This window comes from Carassius auratus, unplaced genomic scaffold, assembly GCF_003368295.1.
Source record: "Carassius auratus strain Wakin unplaced genomic scaffold, ASM336829v1 scaf_tig00038538, whole genome shotgun sequence".
Classification (NCBI taxonomy): Eukaryota; Metazoa; Chordata; class Actinopteri; order Cypriniformes; family Cyprinidae; genus Carassius; species Carassius auratus.
Genome location: NW_020526442.1, coordinates 1 through 27049, shown reverse-complemented (window position 1 = coordinate 27049; position 27049 = coordinate 1). Strand labels below are relative to the sequence as shown.

The 27049-nt window shown below is 34.6% G+C and overlaps 1 protein-coding gene and 2 pseudogenes across 1 annotated transcript; 1 reads left to right on the top strand and 2 right to left on the bottom strand.

The window, feature by feature from the left end:
- Nucleotides 1-153: 153 nt before the first annotated feature.
- Nucleotides 154-7566, bottom strand: LOC113083507 (CLIP-associating protein 1-B-like; annotated as a pseudogene).
- A 987-nt stretch (nt 7567-8553) lies between these two features.
- LOC113083506 (uncharacterized) lies at nt 8554-16597 on the top strand. The gene is made up of 9 exons (XM_026254559.1): nt 8554-8868; nt 11260-11747; nt 13304-13346; nt 13537-13601; nt 14592-14689; nt 14771-14839; nt 14925-15032; nt 16112-16186; nt 16380-16597. The coding sequence occupies exons 2-9, from the start codon at nt 11273-11275 to the stop codon at nt 16524-16526; spliced, it is 1080 nt and encodes a 359-aa protein (XP_026110344.1). The 5' UTR covers nt 8554-8868; nt 11260-11272; the 3' UTR covers nt 16527-16597.
- A 2294-nt stretch (nt 16598-18891) lies between these two features.
- On the bottom strand, nt 18892-25775 carry LOC113083505 (H(+)/Cl(-) exchange transporter 4-like; annotated as a pseudogene).
- Nucleotides 25776-27049: the final 1274 nt, after the last annotated feature.

Sequence of the window (27049 nt, the reverse complement as noted above, 5' to 3'; positions counted from 1 at the left end):
CAAAAGCAAACAGCTTCTCTGCTCCGGATGTTTTTTATGTCTGAATCCGGCCAGCATTCGGTCCAAACATACTGCAAACAATTACACTTTTATAAGTTTTAAGCCACAATGTATTTCATATTACTCTAAAGCAGGATGCTGTACGTGTTTCACCTGCGGATTGGCCGCTTTGGTCCATGATTTTTCAAACAGAAGAGCCTGCGCTTGATCCCGAACCTGGTCCTTAGAATCACCTAAACGATCGATTAAACTGGGCAGAACTGAGAGAGAAACAGAAAGAATTAAAATTATTATCATACAGGCACAAAAAATGTGTTTCAAAAATAAATGCTACATTCAAAATGTGCTACATTTAAAGGACATTTTTAAATAAATATAATTTAATATTATATTATAAAATAAATATTTATCTAAATATTATATTATATAATTATGATAATATATTTTAAAAAAAATTAATATTTTATTATTTTATTATAGAAACATTTCACCTGTTCCTATTTGTGTTTTGAAGCGTTCCTGTAGTCTGGTCACTAAAGCAGAATACTATGTCCATTCCCAGAAGCGCCACCTAAAAAAAAATATATACATATATATGTATTAATCAAAATAATAATAACAATATATAACATAGCAATAACTTAAATTACAAATGACATTCGCTAACATTAAAAAAGTCAAATCTGCATTGGAAATCTCTTTTCTGTAAGTCAGACTGTGTATGCAATCCAAACAGCAAAGGGATTATGGGTAATGTCCAAGAGGCGCCAGTATGATCACTTGGATGTTTTCCGCGGAAACGCCTTTAATTTTGCTCATAAGGTAGGAGTAAATCATCATTTGTGACTGTAAAGGCTCTACTTTTATTTTTGTTCACCCTACAATATCAACAAAACGTTGTGCTTTTATAAATAAAGAAAACAAACATGATGCTCTTTTCGCCGTCTCGTCTTGAACAGGAGCGCTTTACAAAAATGAACCGAAAACTCGTTGAATAACATGCCTCACAGACATGATCAATATATCTATAGGAGACTTTAAATTAAGTACTTAACCAAATAAACATATTGAAAACAAAAACTCTTTTGTTATAATAATCCGTTAAGATGCATTTATTAAAGCGTGCATTTCACGCAGCGCAACACACAACGCAATGCATAAAACTAAGTATAAGTCATTATAATCAGTAATTATGTCCCCAAAGGATTCAACAAATGCCTGGTTTATAATGGGTTTTATTGGTTTATAGAAACAGACACCGACTCTCACAGGAAACAGTCTTTGTCCTTCATCAAATGCGCGGCACACGTCTGAATATTTGGGTTGGACTGTTCTGGAACAGTGTTGTAGTTTCACAGAGTCAAACAACTTTCTGTATGTCAGATTTACTCAATCAGCTGAATCTTCTGATTTCTCTCTTATGTAGAACGTGAAAAGAAATTAGGGCTGGCAACAATTGGGTGCCAAAAAAAAAAGAAGCAATTTTTCTGATACAAATTGTGAATAAAAAAAAAAAAACAAAAAAAAAACATTAAAAAGCTTGTAGGGCAGTGCAACTTGGCCAAATTTTTGGTGGTGGGGTTTTTATTATTATTACTATAATTAACTTTATAAAAAATAATAATATACATAAAATATATTAAATACATACATTTTTCAAAATGTAAAGAAAAAAAAAATAAATAAATAATAACAATTACAAACTGGTAGTAGTTATATTAAAATATCACTGTAAAAAAATAAAGCATTTAAAATATATAATAACAACAGTTACGATAATAAGTATTATTATTGTATTATTATTCAAAAAAAAAAAAAAAAAGAAATATTTAATATAATAAATATTACTACTGTATTTCTATATTTAACTATAAAATAAAACATAAATAATTAAAGTATTACTACTGTTGTTGTTATTTACAATATGAAAAAAAAAAATGATATTGTGGTATTTACTGTAACAAAAGTAAATAAATTGGGAAAAATAATAATAATAATAATAATAAAAAGAAAAAAAATTAAATTTCGAACTGAAAAACTCCAGTGCCATTATTTATGGCTTTCTTACTTAATTTTCCAAATGTTAAAACATCAGAGTTTAATTTTAAAGGAAGACTGCAGGGAGCTCTTAAAGCTTCTCTTTTGTTGATAAGCGCTTTAATTACAAGTTGAGGAGATGGTTGCCGACATGTTCCCTAAATGCACATTAAACTCAGAGACTGACTTCATGTGGAACTGCATTTACTGAGAAACCGAGTCCAAACAAACTGACTTTCACTGCATGGACCACAAAAAAAAGCAACGAGAAGTTTTTCACATATCTACCTTTATGTTCCACAGATTAAAAATAAATCATACAGGTTTGGAACACAGGACAGTGAATAAATACTGACAAAATGTTCATTTCAATGTTCATTTTTTTTGGATGAACTATGGGTTTAAAAGTGTTGAGATGCACGAGCTGGTTCATTAAAATGTATAATTATGATTTAGTTTCCAAGAACTCCTGCCACTGGTCAAACAGAAGAACAAACAGATACAAAGAAACAGAGGCAAACCTCTAGCCCCGCCCCCCAAACTCACGCCATTGGCTGGCTCCTCAAACAAACTAACGAAGCTCCTCCTTCTATTACATGCAGAGGACTGCATCTCCTCCAGTTAGACAACGGATAAAACCATTTGATACGCATCCGGTTCCCAACACCTGCTCTTCACTCTTCAGTGAGTTATTTTAACTCTGTGTTCAGCCCACACACTGACTAACACAGACGCATCCGCAAAAACACAAGTGTGATGCTTTAACGTTTGAAAATAAAATACATAACTAAAACAGCCATAAATATTAGTGTAATCATTTATAGTTGCATGACATATAAAGCAAGTCATATAATTGTTATTATATTATTTTCTAATAATAAAAATGACATTATTATTATTGCCATATTCATATAAGCACAACATTCTCAACCAAAAACAAGCAAAACAAACCTGGGACTATTATTATTATTATAATTATTATTTTTAATCACATTTAGATTTTCAAAAAAGTTTCCAGCTGCATGTTCTGTAATTGTACAGATGCAATGGCATAGTTTTACTTCAACCATTTAATTTACTTTATTATATAATACAGTTTTACAATATTTTTCTAAAATTATTATTATTTATTTTATTTTTTTTACAGCGAAATACCGAAATAATTATATTTCATATTTTGCATTCACAAATTATTTTCTATTTTATTTATTAATAATAATAATAATTATTATTATTATTATTATTAAACAATAATATCAATAATGATTGTTATTACTATTCTCATATACAAGCACACTTATGAATCACATTTTAAAATCACAATCACAACTTTTATCACTGAAAAAAATTAATTAAATAAATGCATATATATTTGATGCCATCTGATTTAATGTGAGAAACATTATACGCCAAACAACAGACAGGAAGTACGAAAACTGAGAATATAAACACCGATCACATAATGGTTCAGAACCACTAATAAAAGCACTGGAGCCAAGTACAGTAATTGACCAGACAGTAAACCACACTCTTATTCCTATTAAAAGTATAACTAATTGAGTTTTGAGGACACAGATTGTATGTGCATCTGGTTGTGGACGTGTCATGAGTGAAATCTAGCAGCAGATGTTCAGAGAAAATACCAGAAAAACAGCTGCTAAACTCAGATGCTGAATTAAGATTCATTTACAGTTTTAAATATGGTTTAAGCCTCAGAAAGTCCCTGCAAAAACTCCCTGATGACAGATCCATGTGTACAGTAGGAAAAACGCTCATGAATCACCTTTAAAACGTCTCAGAAAATCAATGAGTTGAAATAAAGCTGCAACAGAATAAAAGATGAATATTAAGATGAAAAACGTACAAATCTTACAAGAAACAACTGAAACTTATACATTTAGGAAATAATTTAAAGAGCTGAAATTACAAAGACTGAAATTAAATAAATGAAAAAAATAAATATTTAAAAATAAAAATGCATTTTTATTAATTGAAATAAAGCTGCAATAAATAAAACAAATATTAGATGAAAAATTTGAAGTTACTGAAATTTAGAGCCGAAATAAATTTAATTTGAGGAAAAAAAATTACTAAAACTGAAATAAAATACAAATAAATTGAAATAGAAATATAAAAAAACTAATAAAAAAATGATAAAAGGCGCATATTTAAACTTAAAATTAAAATTAAAAACTGAAATTATAAAACTCAAAATAGTAATAATAATGCATTGTTAATAATATGTTAAAGTATTATATCAAATGACATATTAATAATTCCTTATTAACATTGCAGAAAATATATTTACCTCACAGAATGATAAAAACATCGTAGTCAAACTGATCAAGAACTGAAATAAAGCCAAAGGTAAATCAGAGTAAAATTATGAGCAGAAAATGAGACTAATATCAAGCGACTCCTCAAACCAAACATTATTGTATGGCAAAAACACTGAGAATGACAACCAGCAGAATAAAACAAACTAAAGATTGAGCATGAGAAGCGACAAGAAATCAGTGGCAATGAAGTCTGTGAGGTCACTGAAATACACACAATGAACTGACTCTTCCTGAAACGATAACACATGCTTTTATCATCTAAAGCAGCAATCATTTCTAGTCAAACAAAGTGTGATATCTCAAAGATCTGCGAACGATGATATGCAACTCCTTGCACGCTTAAGGCCTAAAAAACCTAGAATATGCATCAGCCAAACTAAATCAAGAATGAATATTTTTACTCAGAAAATAGAAATAACGGTCACTAAACTTCACAATCTCTCCTCAGCTTCTATTTAAAGTGATAGTTCACTCAAAAATGAACATTTGCTGAAAATGTCCTCACCCATTCAAGATGTGGATGAGTTTGTGTCTTCATCAGGTTTGGAGAAATGTTGCATTGCATCAGTGTCTCATAAACGGATGCTCTGCAGTGAATGGGTGCCGTCAGAAAGAGAGTCTGATAAAAACATCACAATAATCCACAGCCACTCTGGTCCATCAGTTAACATTTTATTAGCTGTTTGGACTCTCGTTCTGACGGCACCCATTCACTGCAGAGCATCCGTTTATGAGACACTGATGCAATGCTGCATTTCTCCAAACCTGATGAAGACACAAACCCGGACGGTGAGTGCACTAAAGCGATTCATGTTTCTTACAAACTCTCTCACCTTGAAATTGCTTGCGTTGACCCATGAGCTCGCCAGACTGTCCACCATCCGGTCCAGCAGGCTCTGATCGTGCTCCAGGTCATGTGACTTCTGTCTGTCCAGGATGTAGTCTATGATTTCGGGCCCGACTTGAAACCGCCGTCCGACCTCTTTCTGCGTGACCTGCGCCACGATGTACTCCATGTTGGACTCCATGACTTTGCCGAGAAGAAGCACGGCTCAGGACAACACATAAACACACAAATACCGACCAGACGACCGAGTTTAGATCTCGTTAATCTAAAGACAGGGTCCTGAAGCGATGCAAAAGGCCGCTGGAAGTATGAATGTGGGATTGTGGACGGCACCGGTGCAACATGTGTCGACTGAACAATATTATAATCGCCAGATCAAACACTTCTGGAGTAAATCGTTCTGTGGACGAATCCTGTCAAACGGCCAATACATCACTTTATGTCCTGCAATGCAAATTCAAATATTACAGATCAGGTATTATTAAAAGACACTTCCAAAAACTGAATGATCAATTCAACCTTAGTATAAAACTACAGCATTGTAAATAATTTCTAATCAGTTGAAGCTGTTATGTAAATCTGAGTGGTCTCCCATCATGTTATTAGACTATAAAAGCCATAAACGCTTTATGAATCAAAAAAATTAAAAGCATGCACACATGCAAAATTTATATATTTTTAGATTTTACATTAGACTCTAGATCTAAAGTCTCAATAATAACATTTTAAATATATATTGCAAGGTTGCTAGAACATCTAAGTTATTGATCATCCATCCCTATAATGGTCTCAATGTTTCATTTACATGTAAACACACATTATCACTTTGAATTTCAAGCACTGTGGCAGTATCATAGCTCAGATAATGCTAACAATCATGGCACTTTCAAAATATAATATTAAAATACCACAATATTTAAGGTCCTTTAAAGAATACCATAATAAACAATGTATCATCTTGGTACTTTTGTTGTAGCACCAACAAAAGATGACGTCATCATCGTCCCGTGTCACGTGAGAACGCTCGTGCAGCCTCTTCTTGAGGACTTTAGCGGTCGTTAAATCTTAATGAAGCAGCTGCAGTGATTGCGAATCTAACTTTAGCCGTGTTTAATGCCACGAGCAGTTGTGTAGCAGCTGTGTGGCTAACGGAGCTCACTGTAAACACGGCAGGCTGCTTGACACTCACGGGCCTTTCAGGGGAAACCCGACGAATATTACGCGGTAAAAAAAAAAAAAAAAAAAAAAAAAACTCGCTACAATGTAGCGTCGCGATATCGTTGCTTGGTAACGGCGAAGAATGTTGGTTGTTATTAGCAACAGCGCGCGAACCCGCACGAGGCCCGACAGCCTCTGTTTACAAACACGCGCGCGACCGCATACCCCAAAACCCGTGTTTTTAAAATATGAAAGCTTCGTGTGGATTTATTTAGCTACACCCAAAATAGTCAATATCGTTTCGATATCTAAACATTGTTAAAGAGATTTAAAAAAAGCGAAGCACAACCGCTTAATATTAATATTTGTTATAGAAAATAAGTCCACAGAATACAGGCTTATTTTGTATTTTTTATATTATTTACTTGTTTGTGTATTTAAAAAGTGTGGAATATGCGAGTGAAACGTTAAAATTTTGTTTTAATAAGAATTTGGCTCTTTTTTACTATTTATTTTTTCATGCATGCATGACATATCATTTTAGCAATTCAGTACCATGGTATAAGCATCATTCTGCCATGTTACTAAAACCATACTTTCTGTATTTTAAACAGTATAGCATATTTAACTCTCTCCAAATATATTTTCTCATCTAGTTGCTTGTGCATTATTCCACAGTTGTACTCCTGTAAACTACCATCTAAAATCACAATCTGGATTGATTGACTGCATCTAACTAGCGTTTCATATCGGTTTGCAAAAAAAATTATAATAATAAGACAATGAATCGAATCCATGCAACGGAACAAATGATAATCGATATGGACTGTGAAAATGATGCAGCTACTCTCACAGTGTAATTTATCCTTTGCATGCATGACTGTAACAATGTATCCTGTTAAGCACAAACTATTTCATTAGCAGGGCATGCAAAAGCCCAGCCCCAGCAAGCGGAGTCAGAACGCAACGCGTGATAATCTGGGGAAAGCTCGTTAGATAACGGACGTACCTGGCATGTCGCTCGAAAGCCGCTACTTGGGAACCGTTTCCCGTGGGTTGATCCTCAGTTATTTTTTGGGAAGGAAACAGCAGAGATCTCCGCCCCTTGTGCGGCTTCAAACATGACGATGGCACTGCGCGTGCGCCAGATCATGCGCGGTCGCGCGCCCTCTGCCGTCTGTTCAGTGTAACTAAGTCATTATTGAGCAGATCGCGCGCCATCTACTGTCTGTTCAACTCAAGTTTTAACCCCTCATAGACACATCCTGCTCATATAGTAAATTGTTAAATTTTCACTTAAAAATAAAAGACAAAAATAAATAGCATACGTTAAAAAACAGTTCTGGCAAGGTTCTCTCAAGGTAATGAATAAACATTCTTACAGTAACGTTACGAAAATGCAAATTATGCAAATTATCTTATTCTCAAAACGTTGGTACAAAACCTTTTTTAGATGACCCTTTGTCTTGTTTTTTTTTTTTTTTTTTATGTTTAATTCCCAGGCAACATATGTTAGATAAAAAAAAAGTTGAAGTCATTTTGGATGAAATTGTCTGCTAAATGCATGAATATAAATGTTACCAAGCCACTTCTTTAACATTTCCATAATATTTGCAAAATGATGCAAGGCAATATTCTTTTAACGCTAGTCAGAAAACATGTTTTTAAATCGTTTTAAAACTGCACGTTTAGAATATTAATAGAACACAATTTAATGGGGATGGATATGGAAGGTAAAATTACTCAAAATTTAATTTTAAATAAATGATCAAATATACAAATACTCCTAAATCGTTAAATATGTAAACAAATATTTAGATACATAAATAAATAAATTCATAATTGAATAAGTAAATATGTATTCATTTATATACATTTTTATATTTATGCATTCATTTATTAAACAAATCTATGTTATATTTATCCATTTATTCATTATTTATTCATGTATTTAAATAAATAAATAATATTTGTTTAAATTTAAACATGATATTAGCCTTTGTATTTAACGATTTATTTTTATATTTCAACACTTTAATGATTTAATTTTGAGCAATTTGGCCTTCCATAATATGGTAAAGTCAGCACAAAAATTGTTACCTCGGCATATTAGGTGGTTTAATTAAGAGTTAAGCTTTGTTTTACGTCTTTAAGGTTTGTATGCATCATCATGTTTGGCACAGCACTGATCTAGTCCTGTTCACCATGTGTTCTCGTGCTGTTTCACTCCTTTGTTTCACTCCTGTGTGTCACTCCTCCCATCTAATCGCCTCCGACACACGAGATGAAACACGTTTCGACAACATGTCGTTTGACACCCAACGATCACGTATTAAACTAGTAGCCTATTAAAATACGCCTGATATTACATCTAAAACGAAAAATTCGAAATCGCTGTAGAAAGTGAGAAAACAGGACTCGAGATGACAAATGAAACACAGCCGTGTGATTTCCTGAAGTGACTTTACTCCTGCGGCGCGCGCTCAGGTGAGGGGTTTCCCGTCCGCCGTAAATAGGATTTAAAATGCATTCTTAAATTAGTTAAAATACGTAAATATATAAAGTATTGTATTATTATGGTTATTTTAATAGCTTATAATTTTTATAAAGAATTTTACTTATTAAAAAAATATATTTTGATATATTTATTTATATATGTGCGTGTATTTATTTATCTATGTGTGTGTGTGTGTGTGTGTGTGTGTGTAGAGATCAGATGCAAAAGCCTCTAAGGTCCATCTGAAATTTTCTTCTAAAATTAGCATTTTTGTCAGGCTGCTTTGATGTTTATGTTGTCTTATTTCACTTTAATGGCAATGAAAATAACCTCTTAATTGTCTTTAAACCGAAATTACTGAGATTACATATAGATAAAAAAAAATTAGGCTGATTTTAGAAGAGCTTTTGCATCTGAACTCTTCACATACAGTACATACATGTATATTAATAATATGTTAATTAATGACTTTTTTCACCAGTCATGTCAATGGCACCTGATCCCAAATTACTAGTTAAAAAATCCACACCCATAAATATCGCCCTATACATTCTTGGTGTGTCAGGAAACGTTAGAATCGGGTTATCGTGATTAGGCATATCTTTATCAGATTTACTCTTCCTGCCAAATGTTTTAACTGCTTCTTTCTTTCCACTTGACTCGCTGATTTAAATTTGCCTGCAAACCGAAGAAGTGTCACCTCATTACATTTCTCAGACAGAACCATATCTGTATATTGCATAAAGTTAAAGTGTTTTGTGTAACTGCTTGCATGGCATTATCTCTCAGTTGTGGTCTGCAGTTTTGCACAAGCTGCAGTATTTTGGCACACTGAGATAAAGAGTCATAATGAAGTGTCCTATTTAAGGACGCTGCATGGGTGGATGTTACACTAAGGCCTATTTTCCCCAGTAGAAAACAGCGCTGACCTCTTTCTTGCATCGTCTGGTCACTGACAGCTTCAGAAGTCTTCTTGGTTTCTATCAGCCGGTGAAGATGCAGTGCAAAGTCAAACACAGCATGTGCAAACACGCTCTCAGATGGAGCATTAAAATAATTGCACTGTGTGAGCAGCACTGTATGCTGTGATAGCTGTTGACATGCTATTTAACAAGCATATCACATACACTCTATTGACTTGAGGAGTTCAGAAGAAAGGAGATGTTTGCATGTTTCATTTTGGTTTATATTTACAACAAAAGTAGTGTGCGTGAGTGTCATGTTGCAAAAGGGCAAAACCTTTCAGTCTATTCCTCATCCAAAACGATCAGATGTCTTTGAATATAATACAGGAGTCATATGAACATGCTTTAATACTGATGTGTTTTTCGCTCCAAGTGAAAGTGGAGCACGTTTTGTTGGAAACAGTTGAATAAATGATGACGGAAATGTTATTGGTCTTTAAAGGAACACTTCTTTTCTTTTCTTTTTTTCCAACTCCCCTAGAGATAAAGAGTTGAGTTTTGTCGTTTTCGAATCAATTCAGTCTGGCGATAGCACTTTTAGCTTAGCTTAGCTTAGCTTAGCATAGATCATTGAATCTGATTGGACCGTTAGCATCTCGCTCGAAAATGACCAAAGAGTTTCTATATTTTTCAAACTTGACTTTTCTGTAGTTACATCTTGTACTAAGACCGACGGTAAATGAAAAGTTGTGATTTGTGATATTACGTAGCGCCTGAAAATAGTCCCAGCTAGTTTGTGCAGAATAACTGGGGCTATTCTCAGGTTTTGCGTAATATCACAAATCACAAATTTTCATTTACAGTTGGTCTTAATACACAATGTTAATACAGAAGAGTCAAGTTTTAAAAATATAGAAACTATTTGGTCATTTTCGAGCGAGATGCTAATGGTCCAATCAGATTCAATTATCTATGCTAAGCTAAGCTAAGCTAAGCTAAGTGCTACCGCCAGACCCAGAGATCAGCTGAATGGATTCAAAAACTGTAAAACTTAACTGTTTAACACTAGGTGAGTTGTAAAATTAGACTTTTTTATTCCTTTAAATGTCAAACTACGAAGCACTGCAATAAAATAAAAAAAAAAAGATTAGCATTTTCAATCCTTTGAGAAACTATGCACTTGCAAAAGCACCGACGCATAGTTTTTCCTCGCACCGGATATTATTTCAATTACAAAAGTTTTGCAAGCAGACGCAGAGTTTCTCAGGTGAACGTAAATTTTCCGTGAGAGAAACATAAAGCACAGAAACCACAATCATACATATTCCCAACGCAATTATTTTATGCAAGCAGTCGCAAAGTTTCACACAATGGGGAACGCAAAAGCTTTGAAGTCAGCAAAAGTGGGACATCAGTTAAACTGGGACAAAAAAAAAATGCATTTAAATATAATCACATTTTCTTCTCGTTTCTCAGACACCTGACCCACATGGCCCACGTTAGCGATCAGTACATGTCTCTAAACTATCCCGAGGAGAATGACGAAACCAGGAGTGAAGAGTTCGAGTCAGACGTCACTCACAACCGTTCCACAGCCGTCCCACAACCTGCGCAGATCGTTCACCAGCATCACCCAGTGAGCTTCGCCCATCAGACGCCCTTCCCCAGCTGGGACGGTCCCATCAGGGCGGACTCTCCTCACAGCCTGCCCTCCTGCCTCTACCACACGCTCTCAGACGAAGCCTCGTATTTCCCCAGCAGGCCTCGCTCTCTTCCAGACAGCTGTAGTCCGAGTCTGGAGAGTCTGGATTATCCCAGATCTCTGCGTTCCTTTCCTCCGTCTGCGAACATGTACCACCATCCCTCGCCCTCGTACCCCAACGCTTACCTTCGGCCGCCCTGCAGCGGTCAGTTCGGTCCACCGCCGCATCACCTCATCCCCGTCCATCACTGCAGCTCCTCAGGTGCATTACATGCAGAAGTTTGGGAATGGGATGATTTTTTAAATGGAAATTCCCAGTTAACAAACATATGTTCCAAGAATGTTTTTCTAACGTTTACGTTATTTACGAAAACGTTAGTTTTGAAAGTTCTTCTAGACATCCATTTTTGTGTGTGTGTGTGTGATATAAGTGTTAATGGGATAGTTGACCCAAAAATTTAAATTCTCTCTCATATTGATCCAAACACAATATTCAAAACACGAATTAAGATATGTTTGATGAAATCCGGGAGCTCTCTGACTCGGAAACACAACTGAAATGTTCCCTGGTCCAGAAACGTAGTGAGGAGATCGGTGAAATAGTGAAATAAAAACACTGGATTATTACAATTAATGGAAATATTAATGTTTAGGGATGTGAACTGATATCTACTGACACAGTACAGCAGAAGAGAAATAACTGATTGCGACCCATTTTTAATTGTAAATAAATGCATATATTTCTGATCCCAAACTTTTGAACATTAATGTACGTCAGGAAAATTATAGTATAAAAGTTTAAAGGCAGCATCGAATAAACCTTTTTGTATAGGCTACATAGGGTTCTTGAGTTTCTTTATTGTTAAAACCCTCCACATCGGGCCTAATGGAAAATATAGGCTCTTCTTCTGATGAGAATTCGAAAATGTAAACAATTAAAGCATGTTTCTATAACATCAGGCTCTAAAATGTTTAATTCTAATTTAAAGCTGCAGTAGGGAACTTTTGTAAAAATATATTTTTTACATATTTATTAAACCTGTCATTATGTCCTGACAGTAGAATATGAGACAGATAATCTGTGAATAAATCAAGCTCCTCTGGCTCCTCCCAGTGTCCTATTGCCATTTGCATAAAATAAGAAACAACCAATCAGAGCTGGGGTCCGTAATTTTGTTTGTGTTCAAAATGTAGAAAAATGAACATAATAAGCGAGTACACCATGAATCCATTTTCCAAACCGTGTTTTTAGCTTGTCCTGAATCACTAGGGTGCACCTATAATAAGTGTTTATATTCGGACTATTTTAGATTGCTTCGGGGGTACCGCGGCGGAGTAACCCAGTACTTTTGTGATTCTTCATAGACATAAACAGAGAGAAGTAGTTCCGGCTACGATGTTCTTCCGCAAGACGCAAGCAGTTCTGTTTATTAACCGCTAGAGCGTCAAAAGTTACCGACTGCAGCTTTAAATAAATTATAAATAAATAATAAATTAATTCAACTTATTATGTATTCACCTCTGTGTCGTTCCAAAACATTTATTTTGTAACTTTTTAAACCAAAAGCGTTAGCTGCGCAAAAACAACACTAAATAAATCTTATTTGCATTTGTGCATGAGAAACTGTCATTGCATTCGGAACTTGCTTTTGGTCATGTGACAATCTGATGCAAGGCATCCGAACACAGTCATTTTGAATTCAAAACAAGCATTTATATACACAAGCAGCCTTGGATCTGGTCAGAAAAACATACTTATTTCCACAACCTCTCAGAATCACTGCTAGCATGAATCTGCATTTATGTTTTCATTCGCAGGCCTGATGCAGTACAGACAAATGGACACACGCTTCTCTGAAAAGTGAGTCCCGTAGCATCATATCAGATGAAACTCAGTTGTAGTCCAGAAACTGTAGGCATTTTGCTTTTTAAATCAGAATGAAACTGGAAAAGATAAAGCCATTCATGCTGAATAATGAAGGCTTGCGAACTTTAACAGTCTGTGATCTGCTCATGCATTGAACATACTTTCTGTACGTGTGTGTCTTCAGTGGAAATACGTCTGTGAACTCCAGACAGGCCAGTCAGGGTATCACAAACCTGCCACAGGAACAGAGTGAGTACTACTTCCTGTCCACACGTCAACACGACCGAAGCGCAGCCAATAATGTGGATAGCATGGTCAAAAACGAACTTTTCCTTTAAGATGAAATATTTGCCCCGTTATAGATTTTTACATTCCTCGTGCAACTTTTATACTTTTGTTTTTTTTTAAAAGATGAAGTCAAATGGTGACGAAAGAGATTATTTTGTTTAGGTTTTACTTGAAAATTGTTCAGAGAATCAGCATTAGAGATAGGAATCATAATGCAAGTTATGCTAAACCTCCGTTATAATCAACTGAAGATGCAACGTTAATCTCTTAAAGGGATACTTCACCCTAAAATGAACATTTTGTCATTAATCACTTGTCGTCCCAAACTCATAAAAGATTAGTTCGTCTTCAGAACACAATTTAAGATATTCTGGATTTAAATGGGGAGGCTTGAAACTGTCCAATAGACTGCCATATGGAACAGTTTCAAGCCTCCCGGTTTTCATCCAGAATATCTTAAATTGTGTTCGGAAGACGAACTAATCTTTTATGAGTTTGGAACAACATGGAGGCAGGTGATTAATGACAAAATGTAAATTTTTCAGGGTGGAGTAACCCTTTAATTTCTGCATGTCGCTATTTACGATGAGAAAATCCGCTGACTAATATTCACATCTCTGATTGGCCCATAACATTCATAAGCTCAACAGAAACACGTGTGATTGGTTATAAAGCCCAACGCTGTGTAAAAGTCAGTCTGATGCAATGCTGTGAATTGACACTTTTAATTCTTAAACATTTTTACATTTAATTTGAAGCGCAGCAGCCATGATAGATTAAAAAATAATACTAATAATAATCATTAAACCCATTACTTCAAATCCTGGTGTATAGCATTCATTATAAGGTCATTTCATGCAAAAGAGTAAAAATACAGTGCAAGGTTTCAACTTCGTTTTGAGATGGCTTAACCTAATCTTCCACGCGTGTTGCGTGTTTTTCTCCACACAGGGAAAGTTTTCGTCACCTACGAGGCCGACAGTGAAGAGCACTTGAAGGAGATCATTAAATTCGTGTCTTTGCTGAGGAACAACGGCTTTGACACGCATGTACAGATCATTACACAGTTTCCGGTTTAATCTAGCTGTCGTGTCGTGGGTTTGGATTCATTCTTGCGTCTTTGTGCACAGATTGATGTTTTCGAGCAGCAGCTGAACAGCATCAGTAAGATCGACTGCATGGAGCGATATCTCAATGAGGTAAACATGCAGAGACAGGAAGTGATGTCATCATCCTCCTCATCTAAACAGCTACAGTTACAGCATATCTCTCTCTCTCCTGCAGAAAGATTACCTGATCATCATCATCATCAGCCTGAGGTATTACGAGACCATATCAGGCCTGAATATCAGCGACGAGAGAACCTCGAACACTGTGTACATCCACAAACAGGTCTAAAAATAAAAATAACCCTAACTTAATAAAATACAAGCCCTGCTTTCATTTATTATTATTGATAATACTTTTGGGGATTCCAATAGAGTTTAGGAAATACTGAACGGATTAAATAATAATAATAATAATTAATAATACACAATACTACTGCAACTACTACTAATAATAAATGTATCATAATAATTTGTAATAATAATAATACTTTTTTCTATCCAGTAGTTTAGTGTGAGCATGCAATGTCACATTTTAATAGGCACAAAAATGCAATGCACATGCAGATATTGAATGCATTGAAAAAAATAACAATTATTTGTATTATTATAATTTTTATTGTTGTTGTTGTGTGTTTTTATGAATTAATAATATTAATAATAGTTATAATACTTTTGCTGATCCCAATAGTTTGAATGCGTTAAAACAACACCAACAACAATACATCATTATTATTATTATTAATAGTAATACTTTTGCTAATTTCAATAGAATTTAGCATTGGTGTGCGCCAAGCAATGGGATATAAAAATGCATTGCACGCAAAAATATCAAATGCAATAAAAACATGAAAACAATTTATTATTAGTAGTACTTTTTCTAATTCCAATAGATTTTAATGTGAGCGTGCAATATATTTTAATAAGTATAAAAAGCACTGCACACACAAATACAGAATTTAACAAAATAACAGCAGTATTATAATTATTAATACTTTCGCCAATTCCTATGGAGTTTACTGTAAGCATGCTATTAGATATTTTAACAAGAACAAAAATTAATTGCATGCACAAATGATGAATGCATTAAAATAATTGCGATTATTATTATAAGCAGTCGGAGTAGTAGTGTATTAAAAATAATATTAAATATTATAATATTGACTATTTTAGTTAAGTTGCTCATACTTTTTAATTAACATCATTTCTTGGCTGAAATATTTCACTGAGGTCATTGCAATGCATTCTGGGATTGCATGGGCTGCCTAAGTCAAAACGAACATAATGATATAATTGCGAGGGTTTGGTGATGTTTATAGTTTGGAAACACATCATGTGTAGTTTTTGTTTGATTGCCTCCATCAGCTGCAGAGTGAATTCATTCAGAACGGATGCAGGAACTACAGGTTCATTCCTATTCTGTTCCCGGGGGCTAAAAAGGTTTGTAACTGCAGTTTTCCATCAAGCATTTCAGCCAATCAAAGCATGATTGTGAGCCTGTTAAACTGGAGAATCTAGAACAATGTACTGGAATGTAGAATCATGGTTCGTGAAGGAAAATATCAATATCAATATCATTTCAGCTTCTGTGCGATCTGCAGTGTTTCTCACCGAAGCTTCTTCTCGTTCTCAGTGTTACGTTCCCACCTGGCTGCAAAACACACAAGTCTACAGCTGGCCGAGAGACCGGGACGATATTCTGCGCAGGTTAATGCGTGTGGAGAAATACAACCCTCCTCCCATCGGTCCTCTGCCCACCATCGTCTCCATTCCTCTTTAGAGCAGCGCTTCGAATCGCAGACGAGCCACCCAAAACTGAAAAAACACGCAGATAATGTTCTCACCCTCAGACCATCTGAGATCAGGATGAGTTTGTGTCTGCATCAGGTTTGGAGAAATGTAGCATTGCATCCGTGTCTCATCATTGGAGTGAATGGGTGCCGTCAGAATGAGAGTGTGATAAAAACATCACAATAATCCACAGCAGTCCATCAGTTAACATCTGGAATTTTTAACTCAAATACATATTAATCCATAATAACACTTCCTCCAGTGAAAAAGTGCATCTGCTGTTGTCTCTTACTTTAAAATCCAGCTGCTTGATCTGCGCAGATTTCTCTCCTGATTCAGAACAGAACACTTTTCCACCGGAGGAAGTGTTATTATGGATTTTGGCCTTACGGGATGTTTACAAGCCAAAACAACTGATGGACTGGAGTGCTGTGGATTATTGTGATGTTTTTATCAGACTCTCGTTCTGACGGCACCCATTCACAGCAGAGCATCCATTGATGAGACACTGATGCAGTGCTACATTTCTACAAACCTGATGAAGACACAAACTCATCTGGTGACGTCATGTGACCACAACCTCTCCATTTATCATTGCATACTGAGACTTTTCTTTATTATTTTTGATGAAATTACCAGCAGTTTATACTTTTTTATATATATAAGTATATAAGTACAGACCAAAAGTTTGGAAACATTACTATTTTAATGTTTTTGAAAGAAGTTTCTTCTGCTCATCAAGTCTGCATTTATTTGATCAAAAACACAGAAAAAACAGGAATATTGTGAAATATTATTACAACTTAAAATAATTGTTTTTAAATGTATTATACTTTAAATTATCATTTATTTCTGTGATGCAAAGCTGAATTTTTCGGATCATTATCACATGATCCTTTAGAAATCATTCTAATATGATGATTCATTATCAAAGTTGGAAACAGTTCTGCTGCTTAATATTTGTTCAGAACATGTGATACTTATTTAGGATACTTTGATGAATAAAAAGTAAAAAGTAAAAAAAAAAAAGAAGCTATGTTTTTAAAATATAAATATTTTGTAATAACAATATACGCTAAATAAATAAATAAAATCAATACTTTTCTTCAGTAAGGATGTGTTAAATTGATAAAAAGTGATAGTAAAGAAAATATATTATTAGAATATATATATTAGAATTTTTTTTTTTTAATAAATGCAGTTCTTTTGAACCTTTTATTGATCAAATATATTAAACAGCAGAACTGTTTCCAACACTCATAATAAATCAGAATATTAGAATGATTTCTAAATGATCATGTGATCGACTGATGTTACATGTGACACTGAAGCTGGAGGAATGATGCGGAAAATTCAGCTGCGCATCACAGGAATAAATTATTTTTTTTAAGTATATTCAAATAGAAAACTATTATTTTAAGTTGTAATAATATTTCACAATATTACAGTTTTTTTCTGTATTTTTGATCAAATAAATGCAGGCTTGATGAGCAGAAGAAACTTCTTTCAAAAACATTAAAAAAAGTAATGTTTCCAAACTTTTGGTCTGTACTGTATATATATATATATATATATATTGTGAATGGAAAAAGTAGAACTGATGCTTCTGAGTTTGTTTCTATTAAACTGTGACCTGTAAAAGTTACTAGCAGATAATTCTCTTATTGTTAAAATAATAATAATCAGATGTTTTGGTAATTTGTCAGTCTTCTGCATTGAAAACAAATACATGCACATTTATTTATAGTATTACAGTTCTCTGTTTTCTTTTTATAGAGAAAGTCTAAGATTTATCTTTCCATCCATGCATCATTTTGTATTATACTTTCTGAAAATATTTAATGAATAAAATAATTAAATCTAATAAAATAATGCGATAACATGTCCTTATTTAATAATAATATTTCGAGATCTTTCAGGAATTATCTTTTGAGACATATTTTTTTTGTAGTTAATTAAATGTAATAAAATAATGCAATAATACATCATTTAATAACAATATCAAATTTTTCAATATTGTTGTTTTCACTTTACTTAGAAAATAGTTTATAAATTAATACGTTTTAAAATGAATGCAATGAAAACATTTAATAATAATGATAGTTTTTATTATTATGACATACCCTCATAGTTTCATGTGCTGGAGAAGCGGCTGAACATTAATATCTGTATATGCACTGTTTATTTTACAAGGACAATATTCATGTTTCAATGCAACGGCAAAAAACGTGTAGCTCAGAACTAACATTCACATTAAATTCATAAATAACAACAAAACAGAAATGATTAGCGTTGGACGAAACAGACACTATCATACAGCAGATAAGTATTCTGAATTATTTCTGACCTTTTGCATTTAATAAATGTATATAATAAGAGTAAAACCTGTCACATGTTTAACAGTTGATCATCACGGCTTGAAGTAATGCACGTCAAATAAAAACATAAACAGCAGTAAAAAACACTGGTGAATCTTCAGATGAGCTTCAGTTGAACATGATGGATTCGGGATCCTGGTTCATCATATGTGCCATGTGTCGCAGAACATCCTTCTTAGTGATGATTCCCAGCAAACGTCTGATGTGAGAGAAACAGACGATGATTTCACCGATTAGACACAATGCATGCTTTAGAAAGGGGATTCATCACAGTTTAATGCATTAAAATGAAATTTGTTTTATTTTTATGTTTTTGCATTTATTTAAAAAAAAGCATAATAAATTGTTAAATATTATTGCAACTTAAAACAGCATTTTATTTTGTGAATCTCTGTTAAAGTGTAATTTATTTCTGCGATGCAGCGCTGAATTTCGACACGTCTTCACTGTCACATGATCTTCAGAAAATTCTTTACTGTCACTTTTGATTAATTTAATGCACACTTGATCAATAAAAGTATTGTTTTCTTACAATAATAACACTTAAAAAAGACAGCAAGGTCTCATTTGTTAACATCAGTAGCACAGGTAAATTTGTAGCAATATACAACGATACATTGTATACATAATTTCTGCATTAGGATATTAAGTAAAGATCATGTTCCATGAAGATATTTAGTAAACCTCCCACCACTTAAGGAACGGATTGAGTGTGAAAGCGTTACCCGCTGCGTGTGACCAGACACTGGCGCAGGCCCAGCTTTCGGAAGATGTCCACCACCGTCTCCATCGGCGTGTGGTCAGTGACGGTGAAGGGACTGAGGTTCAGGATGCGTCTGAGTTTGAGCGGCTGAGGGTTAGACGCAGGAATCTGTGGAGCGTCTTCAGTGAAATACACCACAGAGTTACTGACGACCCCGTCCTGCTTCTGACGCGCGTTCTCTAACAAACACACACACACACACACACACACACACATCACTGGACTGCATGCAGTCATATACAAGCAAACAGGAATCGTTTGAGTCGCCTCATTAAATTAGATTATTATTATAATAGACACATCTAATGGTTGCAGTAATAATAATACAGTAAAAACAACACTGACGGATTATAATTAATTAGAAAACAATATAATTATAATAATATATATAATCATAAAAGTAATAAATAACATGATTCATTATATTTCATGTAATAAAATAATAAACGCAGTCTTGGAGAGCAGTAGAGACTTCTTTCAAAAACATTAAAAAAATGTAATTATTGAAAACGTTTTGCAAAGTAGTGCATATAATTATTTAAATAACACATAAACTGCTGTTTTATTCTTCTTGGATGATTTTTTTTGTCACTTGAATTAAACTTTACTATATATATATATACTATTATAGTATTTATTCATATTTTCCATATTTAAATATAATTATATTTTATTTTAGATTTTTATTGTAATAAAAAATTCAGCTTTGATCACAGAAATAAATTACATTTTACGATATATTCACATAGAAAACAGTTATTTTAAATTCTAATAATATTTCACAATTTTTAATCACTTTTAAATCAATTTTTATTATTATTATTTTATTACATCAAATGCAGGCCATGGTGAGCAGAAGAGACTTCTTTAAAAAACAATAATAATAATAAAAACGTTTGCACAGAATTGCATATCATTTATTAAACTAATATTTTTAAAATGTATGTCACATAACTTGCTTTATGGAATACCCCCCAGACAGTTTCTACAGATGGTGGAGGTACAGTTTATTTTGCATTAATAAGAACAGCTAATAATAATAATACATGCTTGTTTCTTGTTTATTTCATGTTTATACAGATTTGACAGGAAAGCACTGAGCTTCAGTTGGGATGCATTCAAAATGTACTTTTATTAACAAAAGTAACAAGCAAAATCTAAGTTTTATATAGAAAATGTATATAATCCACTCTTACTAAATGCACGATTATTCCTATACAGTATTATATGGAACTGAGCAACTTCAGTTCCTCTTTTTTCACAATATTTTAAATAAAAAACATAATGGCGCCTCATCTAGTGGATAAGCTATTAAAAAACTTTATGCACTTACATCGTCATTGCATTTCATTTTCCACTGATCTGACGCACACTTAAAATTAAAATGCATTGTTTTTGCATTTGCATATTTTAAATTCAACGTTTCATCCAAATTGGATCAACAGAGAATGGTCCGCTCTGTAAATTCGAATTTAAATACTATCAATATTCGAATATAAACATATAATTTCAGTTACGTGGAAAAAAAGCTTTTTGCTTCTCTCCTGAGGCCACAAGAGGGCGCATCGAGCTAAATATTACTAAAGCATGTTTCTTCGAAGCATAAGATAACACGACTTTCTTTGAAACAAGTGCATGATATTCAAATCAATGTTTGTGGACCATATATAATTAATTAAGTTGCTTAAACAATTAGAAACAAAATAGCATCATGTATGTATTGCATAGTTTGATACAAAGGACCGAAAACCAATAAAAAGTACTTTATCCGTTTAAAAACATGAGATGCATTGGGATGGGAAACAAAGTCTCGAAACATGTTTTTGAACTGATGTTGAACTAGAACATGATGCTTGTAGATGTCCCTTAGGAAAATGCAATAAATATGCATTCTGCTTACGATCTTCTTTGCATTGCTCTTCTCTTTTTTTCACAATATTTTAAATAAAAAACATAACGACGCCTCATCTAGTGGATAAGCTATTAAAAAACTTTACGTACTTACATCGTCATTGCATTTCATTTTCCACTGATCTGACGGCACACTTAAAATTAAAATGCATTGTTTTTGCATTTGCATATTTTAAATTCAACGAATACTCGAAATTTGCCACCGAGATGAGCTGGATCAAATTTCATCCAAATTGGATCAACAGAGAATGGTCCGCTCGGTAAATTCGAATTTAAATATTATCAATATTCGAATATAAACATATAATTTCAGTTACGTGGAAAAAAGCTTTTTGCCACAAGAGGGCGCATCGAGCTAAATATTATTAATGCACGTTTCTTCAAAGAATAAGATAACACGACTTTCTTTGAAATAAGTGCATGATATTCAAATCAATGTTTGTGGACCATATATAATTAATTAAGTTGCTTAAACAATTAGAAACAAAATAGCATTATGTATGTATTGCATAGTTTAATACAAAGGACCGAAAACGGATAAGATGCAAGATGCATGAGATGCAATGGGATTGGGGAAAAAAACTTGACGCACACCTAAAATTCAAATGCATTATTTTTGCATTTGCATATTTTAAATTCAATGAGTATTCGACCGCAGCACTGTGTGCATGTGTCTTACTGATGTTCAGGATGAGGTCTCGTCTCTGCACGAAGCCGATGAGTCTCTCAGACTCGCGCGAGACCACCACAGGGAAGCCGTTGTAGTCGGTGTCTTTGATGAGCGTCTCCACGTCCTCCACCGTGGTGCTGTCCTGCGTGAGGACGGCCAGCGGAGGCTCGTTGCGGCGTGGACGCATCACATCGGTGGCCAGCGTGCGGTGCGTGAACTCGTCCTGGTCCAGGTACGGGTAGCCGTTGAGCTGGATGTGAGCTTCGTAAATGCCCTCCTTCCCGAAGGCATCGGCCACCCATTTACTGGTGACAGCGGCCGCCATCAGAGGAACGATGTACTCCAGACCCCCGGTCAACTCGAACATGATGACCACCAGAGACACCGTCATCCGCGTCACACCGCCTGCATCAACACAGACACTTCACTTCATTATCTACACCACTGTGTCATTTACATGCTATTCATTTATATATTAATAATCAGTTCATTTTATATTATTCATTTTAATTTTCGTAATTTTGCTAAGTGCTTGTCGTATTAGTTTTTTAATAATTCTATTTATTTTTATTTCAGGTTTAAAAAATGTTTTTTTAAATATTTAAGACAATATTTTTTTTTTCATTTTTATATTTCCCTTTTAGCTTTAATTTATGTTTATTTCAAGTGTTTCATCTAATGCTTTTATTTTATTTCCGCTTTTTTTCAATAACAGAAAATTATTTTCAATAGTTTTATCATCATTTTTTTAATCTATGAATCAATTTATTTAATTAATTATTTCTAAAAATGTATTTAAAATTGTTTACATTTTAAATGTAAAAAAAATATATATATATATATATATATATACACACATTGTTTTTCATTTTTAGTCATTTTAATATGTAAAAAAAAAAATATATATATATATATTTCCATTTAAGTATTTTATTTTAAAGGTGCGTTAGATCATTGTCTTCAGAAATATTAAAAGTCCCTTCACATCCCGATTGCAATCATTAAGATAATTGGTTTAAATGTATTTATCTGTATTTTTATATCATGTGTAAAGCGTAGAACCAAGAAATGTTAGTCCAATCAAAATGCTCACTCCGTTTAGCATTAATTTATTTTTAAGTTTAAGTAGTTTTGTAAAATAGACATATTTTTGTTTATTTCACCTTTAATCGCAGAAAACATCATAAAAATATCAAATGAGAATGAAAATTGGCTTTGACAAGTAAAGGGAGCATCTCAGCCATGAGTATTAAATTTTAAAAAAAGCAGCGTCAAATTAAAAATAGACTTGCATGGTGAATAAAACAATATTCAACCTCATATTCTGTATAGATACCCCCTAAAAACACATCTGATCAGGGATTTCCCTTCTGCGAGTCTAAAAGTTTATAATCTACATCATCAAATCACATCCCGATCTGAAGAGGATCTGGATCTGGAGCGTCTCACCCAAACACGCAGCGGCTCCGACCATAGCGTACAGACCCGGAGTCACACAGTCTGCTCCAGGACGACACCAGTTCTTAAAGATGATCCAGTCGTGATGATGATAAGCCATCTGCTCCACCGCGATGCCCACGATACGACCGGCGATGGCACCCACCGCCATACTAGGGATGAACAGACCCGACGGGATCTGAGGAGAATCACAGTCAGAATCAGGATCAGGATGGTTTCGGTCAGAACTGAGATCACAATTATCGCAAGTGAGTTTGGAAACAGTATGCATTTAATTTATTTAAATGCTAAAAGGAGATACTCCAACAACAAAATTAACAATTCAACTCGCGCATGCTCTTTAAAACATTTTCCTCGCTGCTGTGTCCTCCTTCAAAAACTCTAACAGCTGATGACTTTGCCACATTCTTCATTAATCAAATTAAATCCATCTCTTCCCTCTTAGAGACACGCAGAACTCATCCTTTCTAATCATCCTACTACTTGTCAGCTTGATCCTATTCCTTCTCATCTTCTTCAAGCCACTTCTACTGCAGTTGTGCCTGCACTCGCTCACTTCATTAGCAAATCCCTTCACACAGACCTTTAAATTTACTGTTCCCTCTTGGAGGAATGACCCGACCAGTCCTTATGCTGAGTTCACACCAAACGCTAATTATTCGATCGAGTTGAATACATACAAAGCCAATGTAGAGACACGAATAGAGTCTAATTGAAATGATGCGAAATGCGCGCAAGTTGAAAAATTTCCAGGAGTGCTGGTGCTGTGAAACCAGACAGGCTTTCCAGTATATTTGGGACTTCCAGAACAGGTATAAAGCAGCAATCATAGATAGTATTCTTCATCATGATTATTCGCGCAATGTTTTTATAAATCTTCCGCGAATAATCTAGAGCGAGTGACGCGATGCGCAATAAAATAAGTTAGAATAACAAAAGCATATAAAATTTATAAAACTGTCATATAAAAAATTTAAGTAAATTCAAAATATTAATAAATACTATGATGCTGTATGTGTCACTGGGGAGAAACAAACATTGTATGGGTCAAAATTATCGATTTTTCTTTTATGCCAAAAATCATTAGGATATTAAGTAAAGATCATGTTCCGTCAAGATATTTTGTACATTTCCTACCGTAAATAAATAAAAACCTAATGTTTGATTAGTAATATGCATAGCTAAGAACTTAATTTGCACAAATTTAAAGATGATTTTCTCGGGATTTAGATTTTTTTGCTCCCTCAGATTCCAGATTTTCAAATAGTTGCATCTCTGACAGATACTGTTCTCCTAACAAACCAGACATCAATGAAAAGCTATTTATTCAGCTTTCAGATGATGCATGAATCTCACTTTCAACAAATTGACCCTTATGACTGGTTTTGTGATCCAGCCTCACATATACTGTAAGTAATTCTAAAATAATATAATTAACTTTCACACAAGAGAGCACGGTGGTTCTGACCTTCATGCCGAATGTGAAGATGGTGATGACGATCTTGAAGACGAGGGCCAGTGTGAGCTGCCAGAGGGCGCTGTAGACCCCGGGGCCGGCAGGTCTGTCGGGGGATGTCGTCCACGGGCCGACTCATGTTAGGGTTGTTGATGTAATCGCAGAGCTGCGAGGACTCGAGCGCGCCGCAGTCGTTGAACAGCTCTGAGATCAGCTCGCTGGTGCTACGCCGCGTGTAGGGATTGGGGAAGGCCAGGACGGCCGTGATCCCCGTCACCACGATCACCTCCAGCACCGGGTACTTGCCCAACCGTGTGGTCTTGCGCCGCCGGCACCAAGCGATGTTGCAGCGGATGAAGAGCGTCCCCCAGAGGCCCCCGAACACACCCAGCAGGATGAACGGCACCAGCTCGGCCATGTACCATGGCGTGTGATACTCCACGTAGAACAGAACCAGACGATTGTTACCGAACGGGTTGATGGAGCGCAGCGTGAAAGCCGCTACCAGCGCCGCGAAGAACGACCGCCATAACGTCTTTAGAGGGAAATAATAACTCACCTGCAGACACACAAAATATTTGTGCTGAATCATTCATAAACGAAGCAAGTGACTGGCTTTATGAATTAGTCACTGAATCACTGACTCACTCAATTCGTTCAAACCACTGCTTCATTTCGGATACCAAGCAAGTAACTGAATTTATAAATGAGTCACTGAATCATTGGTTCATTCAATTGGTTCAAACTGCTTATTCCGTTTGGGAATGAAGCAAGTGACTCTCTTTATAAATGAGTCACTGAATCATTAACTCACTCAATTAATTCAAAAGGCAGATTCAGTTTGGAAATGAAGCAAGTAACTGTCTACATGAACGAGTCACTGAATCATTGACTCACTCAATTCGTTCAAAACACTGATTCATTTCGGAAAAAAGCAACTGACTCTCTTTATGAATGAGTCACTGAATCATTGACTCACTCAATTCGTTCAAACCACTGCTTCATTTTGGATACAAAGCAAGTAACTGAATTTATAAACGAGACACTGAATCATTGGTTCATTCATTCAGAAACGAAACAAGTCACAGTATTTTTGAATGAGTCACTGAATCACTGACTCACTCATTTCATTCAAACGGCTTCTTCAGTTTCGAATTTAAGCAAGCGACTCTCTTTATGAACAAGTCAGTGAATCATTGATTCACTCAATTCATTCAAACCACTGCTTCATTTCGGATACAAAGCAAGTGACTGAATTTAGGAATGAGTTACTGAATCATTGGTTAATTCATTCAGAAACGAAACAAGTCGCTGTATTTACGAATGAGTCACTGAATCATTGACTCACTTAGTTTGTTCAAACCACTGATTAATTTCGAAAACAAAGCAAGTGGCTGGTCTTTATGAATGAGAAACAGATTCATTGACACACTTGATTTGTCCAAATTGTTGATTCTTTCATAAACATTGCAAGTAACTGATGTTATGAACGAGTCACTGAATCATTGACTCACTCAATTCGTTTAAACCACTGATTCATTTCGGAAACAAAGCAAGTGACTCTCTTTATGAATGAGCCATTGAATCATTAACTCACTCAATTCATTCAGAGTGCTGATTCAGTTTGGAAATAAAGCAAGTGACCCTCTTCATGAATGAGTCACTGAATCATCGACAAACTTGATTTGTTCATTTTAAATATTTTATAAACATATTATGGATGCACAGAATGTTCGGCAACTGAAACTGACCGAACAATGACATAATGCAATCAAATAGAGGGCACTAATGCGCAAAACATGTCGGCAGTTTGGAAATTTCAGTATTAGAGAAAGACATAACCCATGTCCCAAATTTTTCAAAACGCTTATAAATC

Coding starts and splice junctions, on each gene's coding strand:
- LOC113083506 (XM_026254559.1), top strand. CDS start 11,273: ATGGCCCACGTTAGCGATCAGTACATGTCTCTAAACTATCCCGAGGAG. Junction 13,347..13,536: donor GACACACGCTTCTCTGAAAA/GTGAGTCCCGTA, acceptor GTGTGTCTTCAG/TGGAAATACGTCTGTGAACT. Junction 13,602..14,591: donor AAACCTGCCACAGGAACAGA/GTGAGTACTACT, acceptor TTCTCCACACAG/GGAAAGTTTTCGTCACCTAC.